The following is a 20141-nucleotide window of genomic DNA, read 5'->3' as shown; positions in this document are numbered from 1 at the left end:
CGGACTCTGGAGGACCGTTTTTGTGTCAAATTATTGATTTCTTGAGTAAGTAGCCGTGTAATAAGCGGGATAATGTACAGCTAGCGGGTCATTGTTGTGAAATAAACCCCTTCAGGGCGACGCAAGATCTGTCGTCCTGTCTGGGTTTATTTCACAACAATGACCGGCTTGCTGTTCATATCTCTTACTTAGTCTATTTTTACACTATAAAACAATGAAACCAACAGTGCTGAGAAGGTGTCCCACGAGTTACTGAACAACAGGCCCGACAACAAGGTAAATTAATTAATAATCCATTGTGACAAGTGGCTCAGACGAATGAAGAGAAACTTATGACAATAGCATAATGTTAAATATATTTATTTAAAAAGTGAGGGGAAAGAAAATCAGATTTACATTTTTAGAATAAAATATTTCAGTTTTAAAGCAAAGTGTGGTATAAAGAATCACATATGTACATAGTAAATACTGTGTTTTACATAAAAACAATAAATGATATATGATTAATAAACAAAAAAATAAAAATAAAATGAAGTTTGATTCTTAAAAATGTGTGACTTCAGCGTCAGGTGTCAGTTGTTCCTGATGAGAGTGAAGAGCCACAAGATGGCAGCATGTTCACAGAGAACGCTGCAGACGCTCCTTCATCAGAACTGTACTGATGATGATGATGCTGCTGCTGCTGCTGCTGCTGCTGCTGATGATGATGATGATGATGATGATGATGATGATGATGGTGATGGTGATGGTGATGGTGATGCTGATGCTGATACTGCTGCTGCTGCTGCTGATGATGATGATGATGATGATGATGATGATAAGAGAATTTGCAGCCGTTACTAAATCCTTGACATCTTGTCCTCTGATCTCTCAAACACTTTGCCATTTTTCCACAAATTGATTTTCACTTTAGTCACACTATAAAATAATATATCAATAATAAGTACAAGAAGAAGAATCATTATTATTATGAATTATATTATAATTATGAATGTGTATATTTCTTTATATGCACATGTGAATATACTGTATGTATACTTTTGTAATAGATTATTATTATGTTTAGTTAACCATCTTTTCTACATTTACATTTAATTTTTATTTTTTAATTATTATTTACTACTATTTATTATTATTATTATTATTATTATTATTATTATTATTATTACTACTACTACTGTTTTAATTAGAATGTAGCTATTCGTTCAGTTATTTGTTGTTATTTTCTCCATGTTTACTTTTTGGGTTTCCCGGGTTTGTTGGAATATGTGTTACTTTGTTGAAAAATTTTAAAACTTATAAATAAAGTTATTTTTTAAAAGAAAGAGAAATGAGATATGGGTTATGAGAATGGAAGGAGATGAACGCGCTCACAGCCAGACTGAGAAACCCTGGGTTGACTTACCGAGTTGATAACCAGCTTCGTAGGACCAGTTTAAGAGTTAAAACACAGAATTGAACCCTTAAATGACTTCTGTCTATTTCAGTTTACACAACTCAGCAGTGGTATCATAACCATATAAAAGCCAAAGTCCAGCATAGAGAGGCTCAGTGAATGTGGTCTGGACTCTGTGGAGGAGAGTCATGGTTTCAGAGACGCTGTAGAAGGACAGAATACCTGCACTGTGATCCAGGTACACTCCTACTCTGGAGGACAGAGGACCTGAGACGGGGGTTTGGACATTGTTGTACCAAAATGTATAACTGTTTTGGTCACAATATAACGCCCAAGATTTGTCATTCCATCCAAACGCACATTCATACACCGACATCCCTGCTCTCCTGATACTCTTGTATGCGACTGCTACATAAACTCCTCTCCCTCTCCTCTCCACCTCCCAGTAACAACGTCCAGTCAGACTCTCTCTACTCAGGACCTGATTATATACAGTGAATCTGTCTGGGTGACTAGAATAAGACTGTTGTTGTCTCATTAATGTTGCTTTTCTGTTCCCCTCAGATAATAACAGATATGTGTGTGCTGTGTTTGGATCCAGAGTGATATCTCGTGAATACTGCAAGAATCCAGCTCTGGTCTTGGGCTCTGGTTGTGACAGTAAAACATCCACTTCAGTCACTGGTTGTGAGACGTTTGTCCATTTCTCTCTCAGAACGTCCTGTAGTTTATCTCTGACTTCTGACACAGCCGCCGTCACGTCCTCAAAGTAGCTCAGAGGACGGATATTGATGCTGGATGTAGATTCACTGAGTGGTGACAGTGAGGGGTAGTTGAGTAGAAACTGGTTGTGATCCTCTGTGTGTGACAGCAGCTTCAGCTCAGCGTCTCTCCTCTTCAGCTCAGTGATCTCCTGCTCCAGCTTCTCCTGAAGCTCTTTGACTCGACTCACTTCACTTTTCTGCTGGGATCTGACCTGCTGCTTCACATCACAGCTTCTTTTCTCCATGAGACGGATCCGCTCGGTGAAGATCTTCTCACTGTCCTCCACTGCTTTATCAGCAGAGCGATTGACAGCCTCCACCTCCTGTTGGAGCTGCTTCACATCTTTCTCTCTGTCCTGGATCCTCTGCTGGATGTTGAGTCGACTCACCTCCAGCTCTCTCTGCCTCTCGGTCCTTTCTGCTGCAGCTGAGACGGTGTCGTGGCCTTTATGTTCATCCACAGAGCAGAGATAACAGATACACTGCTGATCAGTACGACAGAACATCTTCATCACCTCATCGTGACGAGAGCAGATGTTCTCCTGGAGCTTCTTGGAGGGCTCCACCAGCTTGTGTTTCTTTAATGGAGCTGAGTCATAATGAGGCTGGAGGTGTTTCTCACAGTAAGAGGCCAGACACACCAGACAGGACTTGAAGGCTTTCAGTTTCCTCCCAGTGCAGAAATCACATGCCACATCTTCAGGTCCAGCATAGCAGTGATCAGCAGGAGCAGCTTGGAGTCCGGTCTTCTTCAGTTCCTCCACTAAATCTGCTAACATGGTGTTTTTCATCAGGACAGGCCTCGGTGTGAAGGTCTGCCTACACTGAGGGCAGCTGTAGATGTGCCTCTGATCCTCTCCATCCCAGTGGGTTTTAATACAGTTCATGCAGTAGCTGTGTCCACAGGAAGTAGTCACCGGATCCTTCAGTAGATCCAGACAGATGGAACAAGAGAACCTTTAGTGGTCCAGCTGAACTCCTTGCTGCGCCATTTCACCTCTCAGAGACGACGACTGTCTGAGTGTCACTTCCTGAGAAGTGAAACTAGTTTGAGTTCTGATCTAAACAACATGTGCACTGAATGCAGCCTGTCAGCTCTCACTGCACCACCATGTCGGTTACACCCATCTTCAAAACTGTAGATCTGAAGGGGAGGGAACGAGGGAATAAGAGGACCGAGTGCAACTGGTTGTGTTTGAGAGGAGGAAGAGGAGGGAGGGGTTATCAGGCTCTGGTTCATAACAGGAAGAGGAGCAGCACTTTGTTTCCTCAGTTACAACAGAGCCTCGGTTACAACACGCTCTTTAGTTGTGAAATACTTCTCGGCTCCTCGGCTCGTATTCTTGACGAAACAAGTGAATTTCGTCCTGAACCAAACCTGCATTTCAAGCTTCAGAGGGATTTAAAACCAATATCACCAAAGAAGAAGTACTACAGTGTAATACTCCACTAGTATTACAAAGCAAAGAGTTAACATGTGACTGGACCCTTCAGTCTTCTTCACCAAGTTCATCCTGTAATGTCAGAGTTAGGAACACAGAAATCAATGTAATACTTTACTTTTCTTTCAAAATAAAATGTGTCAGAGGTAATAGAACTGACATTCAACTGATAAAATCTATAAAGAGCTGATGGTAAAAACACAGATTACACAAAATGTGGTGTACAAATTCACGCTTTTCGTTTTATTGAAAACACCCGTTAATTTGAAATGTAATTAAATTAATTTACTTTCTTTTAACACATGAATAGTAATATATTAATTGTGATTTAAATTTGGAAACTGGAAACAAGTTCATGACCAGCAGAAGATGAAGAAAGAAACAGTTTTATACACTAACGTTTCTAAAAGGATTAAAAATATTAAAATACAGCGACACGCTAAAAAAAAGTTAAAAAAATTAAATCAAAATTTTAAATTTTCGTTAAAGGGACTGTTTGTAAGAATCAGAAATGTCTTGCTAACAGAGACACCTAAATACTGAGCTAACGTAACGGAGCTATAAATATCATTATTTACCAGAGCAAAACCGTCAGGAAAACCTGGAGTCCTGACCATAGTTGTTTTTCATTTGTCACCGATTTCCCATCAGATTCCTCCGGTAACGTGCGCCGGATGAAGTTTCTGGTTTATAAACTTTTAAGTAGTTTATAAACTCTTCCTGGCTGCTTCTCTCTCAGCTCAGCTAGCTGCAGTCAGAGCTACAGGGAGAGCTCCGGGGAGAAAGTGACGCTGTGTTGAGGACGTTTGATTGACAGGACAGCAAGAAACGCTGACCAATCAGAGCAGAGTGCGAGGAGACGGGCTGTAAATCAGGGTCTCTCAGACAGAGGCTGAAGGCAGGCTGAGTGATAAGAACATTATGAGAAGAATAAAGGGTTTTTTGAACATTACAGCATGTAAACATGTTCTAGTACAACATTAAAATACATCTATGAACCTGGAAATGAGCATAATATGAGACCTTTAATATAGCACCATATACATAAAGTGGCTCACTAATAGCAGTATATAAAGAGTATAGTAGTTGTTATAACAGTGTATGAAATGACAATTTGATTAATGGCAGTAAAAGACTGTAGTTGTCATTTTAATAAAAACACTTGTACTGCATTCCAAATCGCATACTTTTTAGTTTTACTTCAGTATGTACTGAAGCTGCCCTTATAAAGTAGGTACTGTTGCATGCAGTATGCATACAATTGGGACATACAACTTTATACTTCATCATAACATTGCACAAACTTTGACCCTCTTGCTCATATATTCACTGCTCAGAGGAATGCGACCGGCTGTGCGCTCCAATACTCATACTACCACACTATTTAGTACGCCAGAAAAGATATGGTATATCGTAGTGTGTCAAATGCAGTATTTTTTCTGGCTATTCTCACCCATAATCCTCTGCACAGCAGATATATATGAGCAAGAGGGTCATAGTTCAAGGTGCAATGTAATGACAAAGTAGTATGTCCCAATTGTGAGCATACTGCATGCAACAGTAGTATGTACTTTGTATGGGCAGCTGCAGTACATACTAAAATTAAAAAGAAAAAGTATGCGATTTGGGACGCAGCCTTAGTTTAACAGTTTAATTCTTCTGTGCTGTTGCTGCACATCGAGTGTTTTACAATGAGTGAAACAACGCCCCCTCTGACTGTGTGGCCAGACACTGTATTGCACTCCTACTAAAAAAGGGGGATTAACCGATCAGAAGAGGCAACCAACTTCCCATCAGTTATTTAGCATTAGATTTAAATCTATTTCACCCACTTTTATATGTCATATGTGCCCTATTACACACATTTAATTAAAATCTAATGCTAAATAGGAGTGGTGACAGGGAGGGCTTTAAAGAGGCTAAATACGCATTTGGCAAGGCGGTGAGGGAGGCCAAACGGCAGTATGGAGAGAAACTACAAGAGCAGTTCTCAGCCAGTGACTCTGCCTCAGTCTGGAAAGGGCTGAGGCAGATCACAAACTATAAGCCCAAACCGTCCCACTCCACGAATGACCTCCGACTGGCAAATGAGCTGAATGAGTTTTACTGCAGATTCGACAGACGAAGTGCCAGTCCTGACTACATCTCCTCTCCCCCCAGCCATCAGCCATCAGCAGTTAACACTGTTAACACCAGCACCCCCCAGCTTTCTCCACAAGCACCGAGCCTGTGCACACCCCTCCCCCCCTTCACACCTCTGTCCATCAAAGAGGGGGAGGTCAACAGGCTCTTCAAAGGACAAAACCCCCGCAAAGCAGCCGGCCCAGACTCTGTCTCACCTGCAACCCTGAAACACTGTGCAGACCAGTTGTCACCAGTGTTTACAGGGATTTTCAACACCTCCCTGGAAAACTGCAGGGTGCCGGCCTGCTTCAAAGCCTCCACCATCATCCCGGTCCCCAAGAAGCCAAGGATCACAGGTCTTCAGGACTACAGACCCGTCGCCCTGACCTCCGTTATAATGAAGACCTTTGAACGCCTTGTGCTCCACCACCTAAAGACTATCACCAACCCCCTGCTGGACCCACTGCAGCCAACAGGTCTGTAGACGACGCAGTAAATTTAGCCCTCCACTACATCCTCCAGCACCTGGACTCCCCTGGCTCCTATGCCAGGATCCTGTTTGTGGACTTCAGCTCCGCATTCAACACCATCAGCCCAGCTCTGCTACAGGACAAGCTTTCCCTGCTGAGCGTGCCTGACTCCACCTGCAGGTGGATCACAGACTTTCTAACAGACAGGAGTCAGCACGTAAGGCTGGGGAAGCAAGTCTCCGACACCCAGACCATCAGCACCGGTGCCCCCCAAGGCTGCGTTCTCTCCCCACTGCTCTTCTCCCTGTACACCAACGGCTGCACCTCCAGACACCAATCTGTCAGGCTCCTTAAGTTTGCAGACGACACCACCCTCATCGGCCTCATCTCCGAGGGTGACGAGTCTGCCTACAGATGGGAGGTTGACCATCTGGCATCCTGGTGCAGCCAGAACCACATGGAGCTGAATGCTCTGAAGACAGTGGAGATGGCAGTGGACTTCAGAAGGAACTCAGCCCCGCTCCCCCCCCTCATCCTGCGCGGCTCCCCAGTTAACACGGTGGAGTCGTTCCGTTTCCTGGGCACGACCATCGCCCAGGACCTCAAGTGGGAGCTGAACATCAGCTCCCTCACCAGCAAGGCCCAGCAGAGGATGTACTTCCTGAGGCAGTTGAAGAAATTCAACCTGCCACAGACCATGATGGTGCACTTCTACTCGGCCATCATCGAGTCCATCCTCACCTCCTCCATCACCGTCTGGTTTGCCGCTGCCACCGCCAAGGACAAGGCCAGGCTGCAGCGGGTCATCCGTGCTGCAGAGAGGGCGATTGGCTGCAACCTTCCCTCCCTCCAGGAGCTGTACACCTCCAGGACCATAAGGAGGGCAGGGAAGATTGTGGCCGACACCTCCCATCCTGGACACCATCTCTTTCAGACTTTACCATCTGGCAGGAGGTTAAGGTCCATCAGGACCAAAACCTCACGCCACAAAAACAGTTTTTTCCCCATGGCAGTGGGGCTCTCCAACAGCCCATCCGCCCCCCTGTGACTGTCTCCCCCTCACACACACACTACGGCCCCGACACTGACTCTCCCCCTCTCTCATACACTCTCAATACCACCCCCTACAGTATCCCTCTCTCTCCCTCTCTCTCCCTCTGATACCTGATTGTTTTGTTTGCACACCGACAATATTTGCACTATCTGTTTATACCATGTTTATTTTATAGCTTATTTTGTAAATTGTACATTTTTTATTCTTATTTTATTCTAACGTTTATCTATTATACTGTTTGCCTCGCACCAATAAGCCAAAGAAAATTCCTCGTGTATACCCCTTACACCTGGCAATAAACACCTTTCTGATTCTGATTCTGATTCTGATTCTAAATAATTGCTTTAATAATCTGATAATTTACCTGTTATTTTCCTAAAGTGATATATAATTTTACACATTATTTTTCATTGTAAATATCACAATATGTTAGTGTTGTGACACTGTGAAAATATTTAGAAAATAACCCTTCTAAACCCTCCCTGTAAATACTTTAGATTATGTTAACTAAAATACTTAGAATAAAAATATATATATATATAATGCATAATAATATCAATAAGAAGACTTTAATAAACAGTCAAAAAGAGCTTTATTAATGATTTATGTGTGATTTATCTGCTTTATAGAGCAGTTATAAACCATTAATAATAACAATTTATGGGTTGCCAGGTTGTGAAACATCCCTTTGGCTGGTGTCAGAAGTAAGATTCGTCTGTCCTTAACTAATATATAGTCTGAGCTGGGATCATATGTGCCCTATTGCACACATTTAATATGTTATGTAAAAGTGGGTGAAATAGATTTAAATCTAATATAAATAATTGCTTTAATAATCTGATAATTTACCTGTTATTTCCTGCAGTGACGTATAATTTTACACATTATTTTTAATTGAATAGAATAGAATAGAATAGAAAGCTTTATTGTCATTGTATTAAATACAACGAGATTCACAGTTGCCACTTCTGGTCAGTGCTTTAAAACAAATACTTGACAAGACTAAAGGAGGCAGATAAAACATATAACAGGTAAAACACACACACAGTTATAAAGCAAATAAAACAGGTGAAGTAGATGTAATAAATAAATATAAACAGAAGTGTTACACTAGAGTTATAAAATATAAAAATAGATGTAATGTAAACAGAGGTAATTGCACTTGTAAAATAGGTAGAGTAGATGTAATAAATGAAATGTAAACAAATGTAGTTGCACTTGAGGTGTATTTTGATGGACTTCTTTGTGTCATGGATTCATGCTGACTGGACAATCCCAGCCAAAGCTACCTAAAAGTAAATGAATACATTCATCATATATCTTCAAATTTGATATTTCTGCTTATTGTACTTATGTGTTTGTAGTACTGTATTTACTTTCTTGGCAGACTCAGATCATTTGGAGCCAGTAGCCAGATTATTTTTCTATTTTTTCGGTTCAGTGATTCAGAGTGTTCTGTTGTACTGCAGCACAGCCTGGCTCAGTAGTATATCTGTAAAACTTAAAACTAAACTTTATAGCCAAATCAAAATCTGCGCAAAGATCTTGTAAAGTATTTAATACTCTTATCAACATGGGATGGGACAAATATGCTGGTTTTATGCAAATGTATGTATATATTTATTATTGGAAATCAATTAACAACACAAAACAATGACAGATATTGTCCAGAAACCCTCACAGGTACTGCATTTAGCATAAAACAATATGCTCAAATCATAACATGGCAAACTGCAGCCCAACAGGCAACAACAGCTGTCAGTGTGTCAGTGTGCTGACTTGACTATGACTTGCCCCAAACTGCATGTGATTATCATAAAGTGGGCATGTCTGTAAAGGGGAGACTCGTGGGTACCCATAGAACCCATTTACATTCACATATCTGGAAGTCAGAGGTCAAGGGACCCCTTTGAAAATGGCAATGACAGTTTTTCCCCGCCAAAAATGTAGCAAAGGTTTGGAGCGTTATTTAACCTCCTTCGAGACAAGCTAGTATGACATGGTTGGTACCGATGGATTTGATGTTTTTGTAGTTTCATATGATGCCAGTATCTTCACTCTAGCTTTAAAACTGGAACTGATACAACCTTAGAAAGATCGATTGCTTTGTTAAATATTCAATTCTGATTGGTCAATCACGGCGTTCTGCGGTCTGTTATTTCTTTATAGCAGACCGTTGCTATGTATAACAGACCGTTGCTATGGGTGCAGCTCTGATGTCGGACTCTGGAGGACCGTTTTTGTGTCAAATTATTGATTTCTTAAGTAAGTAGCCGTGTAATAAACGGGATAATGTACAGCTAGCGGGTCACTGTTGTGAATAAACCCCTTCAGGGCGACGCAAGATCTGTCGCCCTGTCTGGGTTTATTTCACAACAATGACCGGCTTGCTGTTCATATCCCTTACTTAGTCTATTTTTACACTATAAAACAATGAAACCAACAGTGCTGAGAAGGTGTCCCACGAGTTACTGAACAACAGGCCCGACAACAAGGTAAATTAATTAATAATCCATTGTGACAAGTGGCTCAGACGTATGAAGAGAAACTTATGACAATAGCATAATGTTAAATATATTTATTTAAAAAGTGAGGGGAAAGAAAATCAGATTTACATTTTTAGAATAAAATATTTCAGTTTTAAAGCAAAGTGTGGTATAAAGAATCACATATGTACATAGTTAATACTGTGTTTTACATAAAAACAATAAATGATATATGATTAATAAACAAAAAAATATTTAAAATGAAATTTGATTCTTAAAAATGTGTGACTTCAGCGTCAGGTGTCAGTTGTTCCTGATGAGAGTGAAGAGCCACAAGATGGCAGCATGTTCACAGAGAACGCTGCAGACGCTCCTTCATCAGCACTGTACTGATGATGCTGCTGCTACTGCTGCTGATGATGATGATGATGATGATGAGAGAATTTGCAGCCGTTACTAAATCCTTGACATCTTGTCCTCTGATCTCTCAAACACTTTGCCATTTTTCCACAAATTGATTTTTCACTTTAGTCACACTATAAAATAATATATCAATAATAAGTACAAGAAGAAGAATCATTATTATTATAAATTGTATTATTATTATGAATGTGTATATGTCTTTATATGCATATGTGAATGTACTGTATGTATACTTTAGTAATAGATTATTATTATGTTTAATTAACCATCTTTTCTACATTTACATTTATTTTTAATTTTTAATTATTATTTACTACTATTTATTATTATTATTATTATTATTATAATTACTACTACTGTTTTAATTAGAATGTATCTATTCGTTCAGTTATTTGTTGTTATTTTCTCCATGTTGTTTACTTTTTGGGTTTCCCGGGTTTGTTGGAATATATGTTACTTTGTTGAAAAATGTAAAAACGTATAAATAAAGTTATTTTTTAGAAGAATGAGGAATGAGATATGGGTTATGAGAATGGAAGGTGATGAACGCGCTCACAGCCAGACTGAGAAACCCTGGGTTGACTTACCGAGTTGATAACCAGCTTCGTAGGACCGTTTAGCGAGATCTCGTTTGTTAGGGTTAGTTAAGCCAGATAACGAGAAGATACCCCGGGTATGTTGAACTCACTTCGTAGTACAGGCCTCTGATCAGTTTAAGAGTTAAAACACAGAATTGAACCCTTAAATGACTTCTGTCTATTTCAGTTTACAGAACTCAGCAGTGTCATCATAACAATAAGGCCTAAGTCCAGCATAGAGAGGCTCAGTGAATGTGGTCTGGACTCTGTGGAGGAGAGTCATGGTTTCAGAGACGCTGTAGAAGGACAGAATACCTGCACTGTGATCCAGGTACACTCCTATTCTGGAGGACCGAGGACCTGAGACAGGAGTTTGGACTCTGTTGTACCAAAATGTATAACTGTCTTGGTCACAATATAACGCCCAAGATTTGTCATTCCGTCCAAACACACATTCATACACCGACATCCCTGCTCTCCTGATACTCTTGTATGCGACTGCTACATAAACTCCTCCCCCTCTCCTCTCCACCTCCCAGTAACAACGTCCAGTCAGACTCTCTCTACTCAGGACCTGCCAACAATAATCAGTGAATCTGTCTGGGTGACTAGAATAAGACTGTTGTTGTTTCTTTAATGTTGCTTTTCTGTTCCCCTCAGATAATAACAGCTATGTGTGTGCTGTGTTTGGATCCAGTGTGATTTCTCGTGAATATTGTAAGAATCCAGCTCTGGTCTTGGGCTCTGGTTGTGACAGTAAAACATCCACTTCAGTCACTGTCTGTGAGACGTTTGTCCATTTCTCTCTCAGAACGTCGTGTAGTTTATCTCTGACTTCTGACACGGCTGCCGTCACGTCCTCAAAGTAGCTCAGAGGACGGATATTGATGCTGGATGAGTGTGTAGATTCACTGAGTGGTGACAGTGAGGGGTAGTGGTGTAGAAACTGGTTGTGATCCTCTGTGTGTGACAGCAGCTTCAGCTCAGCGTCTCTCCTCTTCAGCTCAGTGATCTCCTGCTCCAGCTTCTCCTGAAGCTCTTTGACTCGACTCACTTCACTTTTCTGCTGGGATCTGACCTGCTGCTTCACATCACAGCTTCTTTTCTCCATGAGACGGATCCGCTCGGTGAAGATCTTCTCACTGTCCTCCACTGCTTTATCAGCAGAGTGATTGACAGCCTCCACCTCCTGTTGGAGCAGCTTCACATCTTTCTCTCTGTCCTGGATCCTCTGCTGGATGTTGAGTCGACTCACCTCCAGCTCTCTCTGCCTCTCGGTCCTTTCTGCTGCAGCTGTGACGGTGTCGTGGCCTTTATGTTTATCCACAGAGCAGAGATAACAGATACACTGCTGATCAGTACGACAGAACATCTTCATCACCTCGTCGTGACGAGAGCAGATGTTCTCCTGGAGCTTCTTGGAGGGCTCCACCAGCTTGTGTTTCTTGAACGGAGCTGAGTCATTATGAGGCTGGAGGTGTTTCTCACAGTAAGAGGCCAGACACATCAGACAGGACTTGAAGGCTTTCAGTTTCCTCCCAGTGCAGACATCACAGGCCACATCTTCAGGTCCAGCATAGCAGTGATCAGCAGGAGCAGCTTGGAGTCCAGTCTTCTTCAGCTCCTCCACTAAATCTGCTAACATGGTGTTTTTCATCAGGACAGGCCTCTGTGTGAAGGTCTGCCTACACTGAGGGCAGCTGTAGATCTTCTTCTCATCCTCTCCATCCCAGAAGCCTTTAATACAGTTCATGCAGTAGCTGTGTCCACAGGGAGTAGTCACTGGATCCTTCAGTAGATCCAGACAGATCGAACAAGAGAACCTTTCGTGGTCCAGCTGAACTCCTTGCTGCGCCATTTCACCTCTCAGAGACGACGACTGTCTGAGTCTCACTTCCTGAGAAGTGAAACTAGTTTGAGCTCTGATCTAAACAACATGTGCACTGAATGCAGCCTGTCAGCTCTCACTGCACCACCATGTCGGTTACACCCATCTTCAAAACTGTAGATCTGAAGGGGAGGGAACGAGGAAATAAGAGGACCGAGTGCAACTGGTTGTGTTTGAGAGCAGGAAGAGGAGGGAGGGGTTATCAGGCTCTGCTTCATTCCAGGAAGAGGAGCAGCACTTTGTTTTCTCAGTTACAACAGAGCCTCGGTTAAAACACACTCTTTAGTTGTGAAACTTCTCGGCTCTAATGCTAAATATCAGATTATTAAATCAGTTATTTAGCATTAGATTTAAATCTATTTCACCCACTTTTATATGTAATATGTGCTCTATTGCACACATTTAACTTAAATCTAATGCTAAATAATTGCTTTAATAATCTGATAATTTACCTGTTATTTCCTGCAGTGACATATAATTTTACACATTATTTTTCATTGAATAGAATAGAATAGAATAGAAAGCTTTATTGTCATTGTATTAAATACAATGAGATTCACAGTTGCCACTTCTGGTCAGTGCTTTAAAACAAATATTTGACGAGACTAAACGAAGCAGATAAAACATATAACAGGTAAAACACACACAGTTATAAAGCAAATAAAACAGGTGAAGTAGATGTAATAAATAAATATAAACAGAAGTGTTACACTAGAAGTATAAAATATAAAAATAGATGTAATGTAAACAGAGGTAATTGCACTTGTAAAATAGGTAGAGTAGATGTAATAAATAAAATGTAAACAAATGTAGTTGCACTTGAGGGGTATTTTGATGGACTTCTTTGTGTCATGGATTCATGCTGACTGGACAATCCCAGCCAAAGCTACCTAAAAGTAAATGAATACATTCATCATATATCTTCAAATTTGATATTTCTGCTTATTGTACTTATGTGTTTGTAGTACTGTATTTACTTTCTTGGCAGACTCAGATCATTTGGAGCCAGTAGACAGATTATTTTTCTATTTTTCAGTTCAGTGATTCAGAGTGTTCTGTTGTACTGCAGCACAGCCTGGCTCAGTAGTATATCTGTAAAACTTAAAACTAAACTTTATAGCCAAATCAAAATCTGCACGATGATCATGTAAAGTATTTAATATTCCTATCAACATGGGATGGGACAAATATGCTGGTTTTATGCAAATGTATGTATATATTTATCATTGGAAATCAATTAACAACACAAAACAATGACAGATATTGTGCAGAAACCCTCACAGGTACTGCATTTAACATAAAAAAATATGCTCAAATCATAACATGGCAAACTGCAGCCCAACAGGCAACAACAGCTGTCAGTGTGTCAGTGTGCTGACTTGACTATGACTTGCCCGGAACTGCATGTGATTATCATAAAGTGGGCATGTCTGTAAAGGGGAGACTCGTGGGTACCCATAGAACCCATTTACATTCACACATCTGGAAGTCAGAGGTCAAGGGACCCCTTTGAAAATGGCCATGACAGTTTTTCCCTGCCAAAAATGTAGCACAAGTTTGGAGCGTTATTTAACCTCCTTCGCGACAAGCTAGTATGACATGGTTGGTACCGATGGATTTGATGGTTTTGTAGTTTCATATGATGCCAGTATCTTCACTTTAGCTTTAAAACTGAGCCTGATGCAACCTTCGAAAGATCGATTGCTTTGTTTAATATTCGATTCTGATTGGTCAATCACAGCGTTCTGCGGTCTGTTATTTCTTTATAGCAGACCGTTGCTATGTATAACAGACCGTTGCTATGGGTGCAGTTCTGATGTCGGACTCTGGAGGACCGTTTTTGTGTCAAATTATTGATTTCTTAAGTAAGTAGCCGTGTAATAAGTGGGATAATGTACAGCTAGCGGGTCATTGTTGTGAAATAAACCCTTTCAGGGCGACGCAAGACATGTCGCCCTGTCTGGGTTTATTTCACAACAATGACCGGCTTGCTGTTCATATCTCTTACTTAGTCTATTTTTACACTATAAAACAATGAAACCAACAGTGCTGAGAAGGTGTCCCACGAGTTACTGAACAACAGGCCCGACAACAAGGTAAATTAATTAATAATCCATTGTGACTAGTGGCTCAGACGTATGAAGAGAAACTTATGACAATAGCATAATGTTAAATATATTTATTTAAAAAGTGAGGGGAAAGAAAATCAGATTTACATTTTTAGAATAAAATATTTCAGTTTCAAAGCAAAGTGTGGTATAAAGAATCACATATGTACATAGTAAATACTGCGTTTTACATAAAAACAATAAATGATAAATGATTAATAAACAAAAAAATATTTAAAATGAAGTTGATTCTTAAAAATGTGTGACTTCAGCGTCAGGTGTCAGTTGTTCCTGATGAGAGTGAAGAGCCACAAGATGGAAGCATGTTCACAGAGAACGCTGCAGACGCTCCTTCATCAGCACTGTACTGATGATGCTGCTGCTTCTACTGAGGATGATGATGATGAGGATGATGATGATGATGATGATAAGAGAATTTGCAGCCGTTACTAAATCCTTGACATCTTGTCCTCTGATCTCTCAAACACTTTGCCATTTTTCCACAAATTGATTTTCACTTTAGTCACACTATAAAATAATATATCAATAATAAGTACGAGAAGAAGAATCATTATTATTATAAATTATATTATTATTATGAATGTGTATATGTCTTTATATGCACATGTGAATATACTGTATGTATACTTTTGTAATAGATTATTATTATGTTTAATTAACCATCTTTTCTACATTTACATTTAATTTTTATTTTTTAATTATTATTTACTACTATTTATTATTATTATTATTATTATTATTATTATTATTATTACTACTACTACTGTTTTAATTAGAATGTATCTATTCGTTCAGTTATTTGTTGTTATTTTCTCCATGTTGTTTACTTTTTGGGTTTCCCGGGTTTGTTGTAATATGTGATACTTTGTTGAAAAATTTAAAAACTTATAAATAAAGTTATTTTTTAAAAGAAAGAGAAATGAGATATGGGTTATGAGAATGGAAGGAGATGAACGCGCTCACAGCCAGACTGAGAAACCCTGGGTTGACTTACCGAGTTGATAACCAGCTTCGTAGGACCAGTTTAAGAGTTAAAACACAGAATTGAACCCTTAAATGACTTCTGTCTATTTCAGTTTACACAACTCAGCAGTGGTATCATAACCATATAAAAGCCAAAGTCCAGCATAGAGAGGCTCAGTGAATGTGGTCTGGACTCTGTGGAGGAGAGTCATGGTTTCAGAGACGCTGTAGAAGGACAGAATACCTGCACTGTGATCCAGGTACACTCCTACTCTGGAGGACAGAGGACCTGAGACGGGGGTTTGGACATTGTTGTACCAAAATGTATAACTGTTTTGGTCACAATATAACGCCCAAGATTTGTCATTCCATCCAAACAAACATTCATTCCACCCCCCTGCTCTCCTGATACTCTTGTATGCGACTGCTACATAAACTCCTCCCCCTCTCCACTCCACCTCCCAGTAACAACGTCCAGTCAGACTCTCTCTACTCAGGACCTGAGACCTTACAGGGAATCTGTCTGGGTGACTAGAATAAGACTGTGGTTGCATTGTTAATGTTGCTTTTCTGTTCCCCTCAGATAATAACAGATTTGTGTTTGCTGTGTTTGGATCCAGTGTGATTTCTCGTGAATATTTTAAGAATCCTGCTCTGGTCTTGGGCTCTGGTTGTGGCAGTAAAACATCCACTTCAGTCACTGTCTGTGAGACGTTTGTCCATTTCTCTCTCAGAACGTCCTGTAGTTTATCCATGACTTCTGACACAGCCGCCGTCACGTCCTCAAAGTAGCTCAGAGGACGGATATTGATGCTGGATGAGTGTGTAGATTCACTGAGTGGTGACAGTGAGGGGTAGTCGAGTAGAAACTGGTTGTGATCCTCTGTGTGTGACAGCAGCTTCAGCTCAGCGTCTCTCCTCTTCAGCTCAGTGATCTCCTGCTCCAGCTTCTCCTGAAGCTCTTTGACTCGACTCACTTCACTTTCCTGCTGGGATCTGACCTGCTGCTTCAGATCACAGCTTCTTTTCTCCATGAGACGGATCAGCTCGGTGAAGATCTTCTCACTGTCCTCCACTGCTTTATCAGCAGAGCGATTGACAGCCTCCACCTCCTGTTGGAGCAGCTTCACATCTTTCTCTCTGTCCTGGATCCTCTGCTGGATGTTGAGTCGACTCACCTCCAGCTCTCTCTGCCTCTCGGTCCTTTCTGCTGCAGCTGTGACGGTGTCGTGGCCTTTATGTTCATCCACAGAGCAGAGATAACAGATACACTGCTGATCAGTACGACAGAACATCTTCATCACCTCGTCGTGACGAGAGCAGATGTTCTCCTGGAGCTTCTTGGAGGGCTCCACCAGCTTGTGTTTCTTTAATGGAGCCACATCATAATGAGGCTGGAGGTGTTTCTCACAGTAAGAGGCCAGACACGCCAGACAGGACTTGAAGGCTTTCAGTTTCCTCCCAGTGCAGACATCACAGGCCACATCTTCAGGTCCAGCATAGCAGTGATCAGCAGGAGCAGCTTGGAGTCCAGTCTTCTTCAGTTCCTCCACTAAATCTGCTAACATGGTGTTTTTCAGCAGGACAGGCCTCGGTGTGAAGGTCTGCCTACACTGAGGGCAGCTGTAGATCTTCTTCTCATCCTCTCCATCCCAGAAGCCTTTAATACAGTTCATGCAGTAATTGTGTCCACAGGAAGTAGCCACCGGATCCTTCAGTAGATCCAGACAGATCGAACAAGAGAACCTTTCCTGGTCCAGCTGAACTCCTTGCTGCGCCATTTCACCTCTCAGAGACGACGACTGTCTGAGTCTCACTTCTTGAGAAGTGAAACTAGTTTGAGTTCTGATCTAAACAACATGTGCACTGAATGCAGCCTATCAGCTCTCACCGCACCACCATGTCGGTTACACCCATCTTCAAAACTGTAGATCTGAAGGGGAGGGAACGAGGAAATAAGAGGACAGAGTGCAACTGGTTGTGTTTGAGAGGAAGAAGAGGAGGGAGGAGTTATCAGGCTCTGCTTCATTCCAGGAAGAGGAGCAGCACTTTGTTTCCTCAGTTACAACAGAGCCTCGCGGTTACAACACGCTCTTTAGTTGTGAAATACTTCTCGGCTCGTATTCTTGACGAAACAGGTGAATTTCGTCCTGAACCAAACCTGCATTTCAAGCTTCAGAGGGATTTAAAACCAATATCACCAAAGAAGAAGTACTACAGTGTAATACTCCACTAATATTACAAAGCAAAGAGTTAACAGTTCAAAATGAGCTCCAGCTCAACCAACTACTACAGTAAAATCCTGCTTTTACAGGAATGCATCAGCAATAATAATGTAATAATAGAGCTGCAGCTTTAACAGAGTACTTTTACAGTGTGGTATTAGTACTTCTACTGATCTGAATACTTCCTCCACCACTGTTGATATGAATATAAATCTGCATGTAGTGAGCAGTGAGATCTCACCTGACACGATGTGACTGGACCCTTCAGTCTTCTTCACCAAGTTCATCCTGTAATGTCAGAGTTAGGAACACAGAAATCAATGTAATACTTTACCTTTCTTTCAAAATAAAATGTGTCAGAGGTAATAGAACTGATATTCAACTGATAAGATCTATGAAGAGCTGATGGTAAAAACACAGTTAACACAAAATGTCGTGTACAAATTCACGCTTTTCGTTTTACTGAAAACACCCGTTAATTTGAAATGTAATTAAATTAATTTACTTTCTTTTAGTACATGAATAGTAATATATTAATTGTGATTTCAATTTGGAAACTAGAAACAAGTTTATGAGCAGCAGAAGATGAAGAAAGAAACTGTTTTATACACTAACGTTTCTAAAAGGATTAAAAATATTAAAATACAGCGACACACTAAAAAAAAGTTAAAAAAATTAAATCAAAATTTTAAATTTTCGTTAAAGGGACTGTTTGTAAGAATCAGAAATGTCTTGCTAACAGAGACACCTAAATACTGAGCTAACGTAACGGAGCTATAAATATCATTATTTACCGGAGCAAAACCGTCAGGAAAACCTGGAGTCCTGACCATAGTTGTTTTTCATTTGTCACCGATTTCCCATCAGATTCCTCCGGTAACGTGCGCCGGATGAAGTTTCTGGTTTATAAACTTTTAAGTAGTTTATAAACTCTTCCTGGCTGCTTCTCTCTCAGCTCAGCTAGCTGCAGTCAGAGCTACAGGGAGAGCTCCGGGGAGAAAGTGACGCTGTGTTGAGGACGTTTGATTGACAGGACAGCAAGAAACGCTGACCAATCAGAGCAGAGTGCGAGGAGACGGGCTGTAAATCAGGGTCTCTCAGACAGAGGCTGAAGGCAGGCTGAGTGATAAGAACATTATGAGAAGAATAAAGGGTTTTTTGAACATTACAGCATGTAAACATGTTCTAGTACAACATTAAAATACATCTATGAACCTGGAAATGAGCATAATATGAGACCTTTAATATAGCACCATATACATACAGTGGCTCACTAATAGCAGTATATAAACAGTATAGTAGTTGTTATAACAGTGTATGAAATGACAATTTGATTAATGGCAGTAAAAGACTGTAGTTGTCATTTTAATAAAAACACTTGTACTGCGTTCCAAATCGCATACTTTTTAGTTTTACTTCAGTACGTACTGCAGCTGCCCTTATAAAGTAGGTACTGTTGCATGCAGTATGCATACAATTGGGACATACAACTTTATACTTCATCATAACATTGCACAAACTTTGACCCTCTTGCTCATATATTCACTGCTCAGAGGAATGCGACCGGCTGTGCGCTCCAATACTCATACTACCACACTATTTAGTATGCCAGAAAAGATTTGGTATATCGTAGTGTGTCAAATGCAGTATTTTTTCTGGCTATTCTCACCCATAATCCTCTGCACAGCAGATATATATGAGCAAGAGGGTCATAGTTCAAGGTGCAATGTAATGACAAAGTAGTATGTCCCAATTGTGAGCATACTGCATGCAACAGTAGTATGTACTTTGTATGGGCAGCTGCAGTACATACTAAAATTAAAAAGAAAAAGTATGCGATTTGGGACGCAGCCTTAGTTTAACAGTTTAATTCTTCTGTGCTGTTGCTGCACATTGAGTGTTTTACAATGAGTGAAACAGCGCCCCCTCTGACTGTGTGGCCAGACACTGTATTGCACTCCTACTAAAAAAGGGGGATTAACCGATCAGAAGAGGCAACCAACTTCCCATCAGTTATTTAGCATTAGATTTAAATTTATATCACCCACTTTTATATGTCATATGTGCTCTATTACACACATTTAATTTAAATCTAATGCTTAATAATTGCTTTAATAATCTGATGATTTACCTTTTATTTTCCTACAGTGACATATCATTTTACACATTATTTTTCATTGGAAATATCACAATATGTTA

The 20141-nt window shown here is 40.5% G+C and overlaps 2 protein-coding genes across 2 annotated transcripts; both read right to left on the bottom strand.

The window, feature by feature from the left end:
* Positions 1-1237: 1237 nt before the first annotated feature.
* Positions 1238-12768, bottom strand: LOC141776470 (tripartite motif-containing protein 16-like). Its single transcript, XM_074650090.1, has 2 exons — positions 12119-12768; positions 1238-2675 (listed from the first exon to the last, which is right to left on the bottom strand). Exons 1-2 carry the CDS (start codon positions 12593-12595, stop codon positions 1479-1481), a joined length of 1674 nt encoding a protein of 557 aa, XP_074506191.1. The 5' UTR covers positions 12596-12768; the 3' UTR covers positions 1238-1478.
* A 2036-nt stretch (positions 12769-14804) lies between these two features.
* On the bottom strand, positions 14805-17498 carry LOC141776459 (tripartite motif-containing protein 16-like). Its single transcript, XM_074650076.1, has one exon. The coding sequence runs from the start codon at positions 17496-17498 to the stop codon at positions 15822-15824; it is 1677 nt and encodes a 558-aa protein (XP_074506177.1). The 3' UTR covers positions 14805-15821.
* Positions 17499-20141: the final 2643 nt, after the last annotated feature.

This window comes from Sebastes fasciatus, chromosome 11 (genome assembly GCF_043250625.1).
Source record: "Sebastes fasciatus isolate fSebFas1 chromosome 11, fSebFas1.pri, whole genome shotgun sequence".
NCBI classification, from domain to species: Eukaryota; Metazoa; Chordata; class Actinopteri; order Perciformes; family Sebastidae; genus Sebastes; species Sebastes fasciatus.
Note: the sequence above shows the minus strand (reverse complement) of the source record. Positions and strands in the feature narration are given on the sequence as shown.

What these genes read in the sequence shown, in the direction of transcription:
- LOC141776470 (XM_074650090.1), bottom strand. Translation starts at nt 12,595, where the DNA reads ATGGCGCAGCAAGGAGTTCAGCTGGACCACGAAAGGTTCTCTTGTTCG. An exon ending in TCTGCTCTCGTCACGACGAG is followed by an intron (nt 2,676 to 12,118) that starts GTGATGAAGATG and finishes CGTCACGATGAG; the next exon opens with GTGATGAAGATGTTCTGTCG.
- LOC141776459 (XM_074650076.1), bottom strand. Translation starts at nt 17,498, where the DNA reads ATGGCGCAGCAAGGAGTTCAGCTGGACCAGGAAAGGTTCTCTTGTTCG.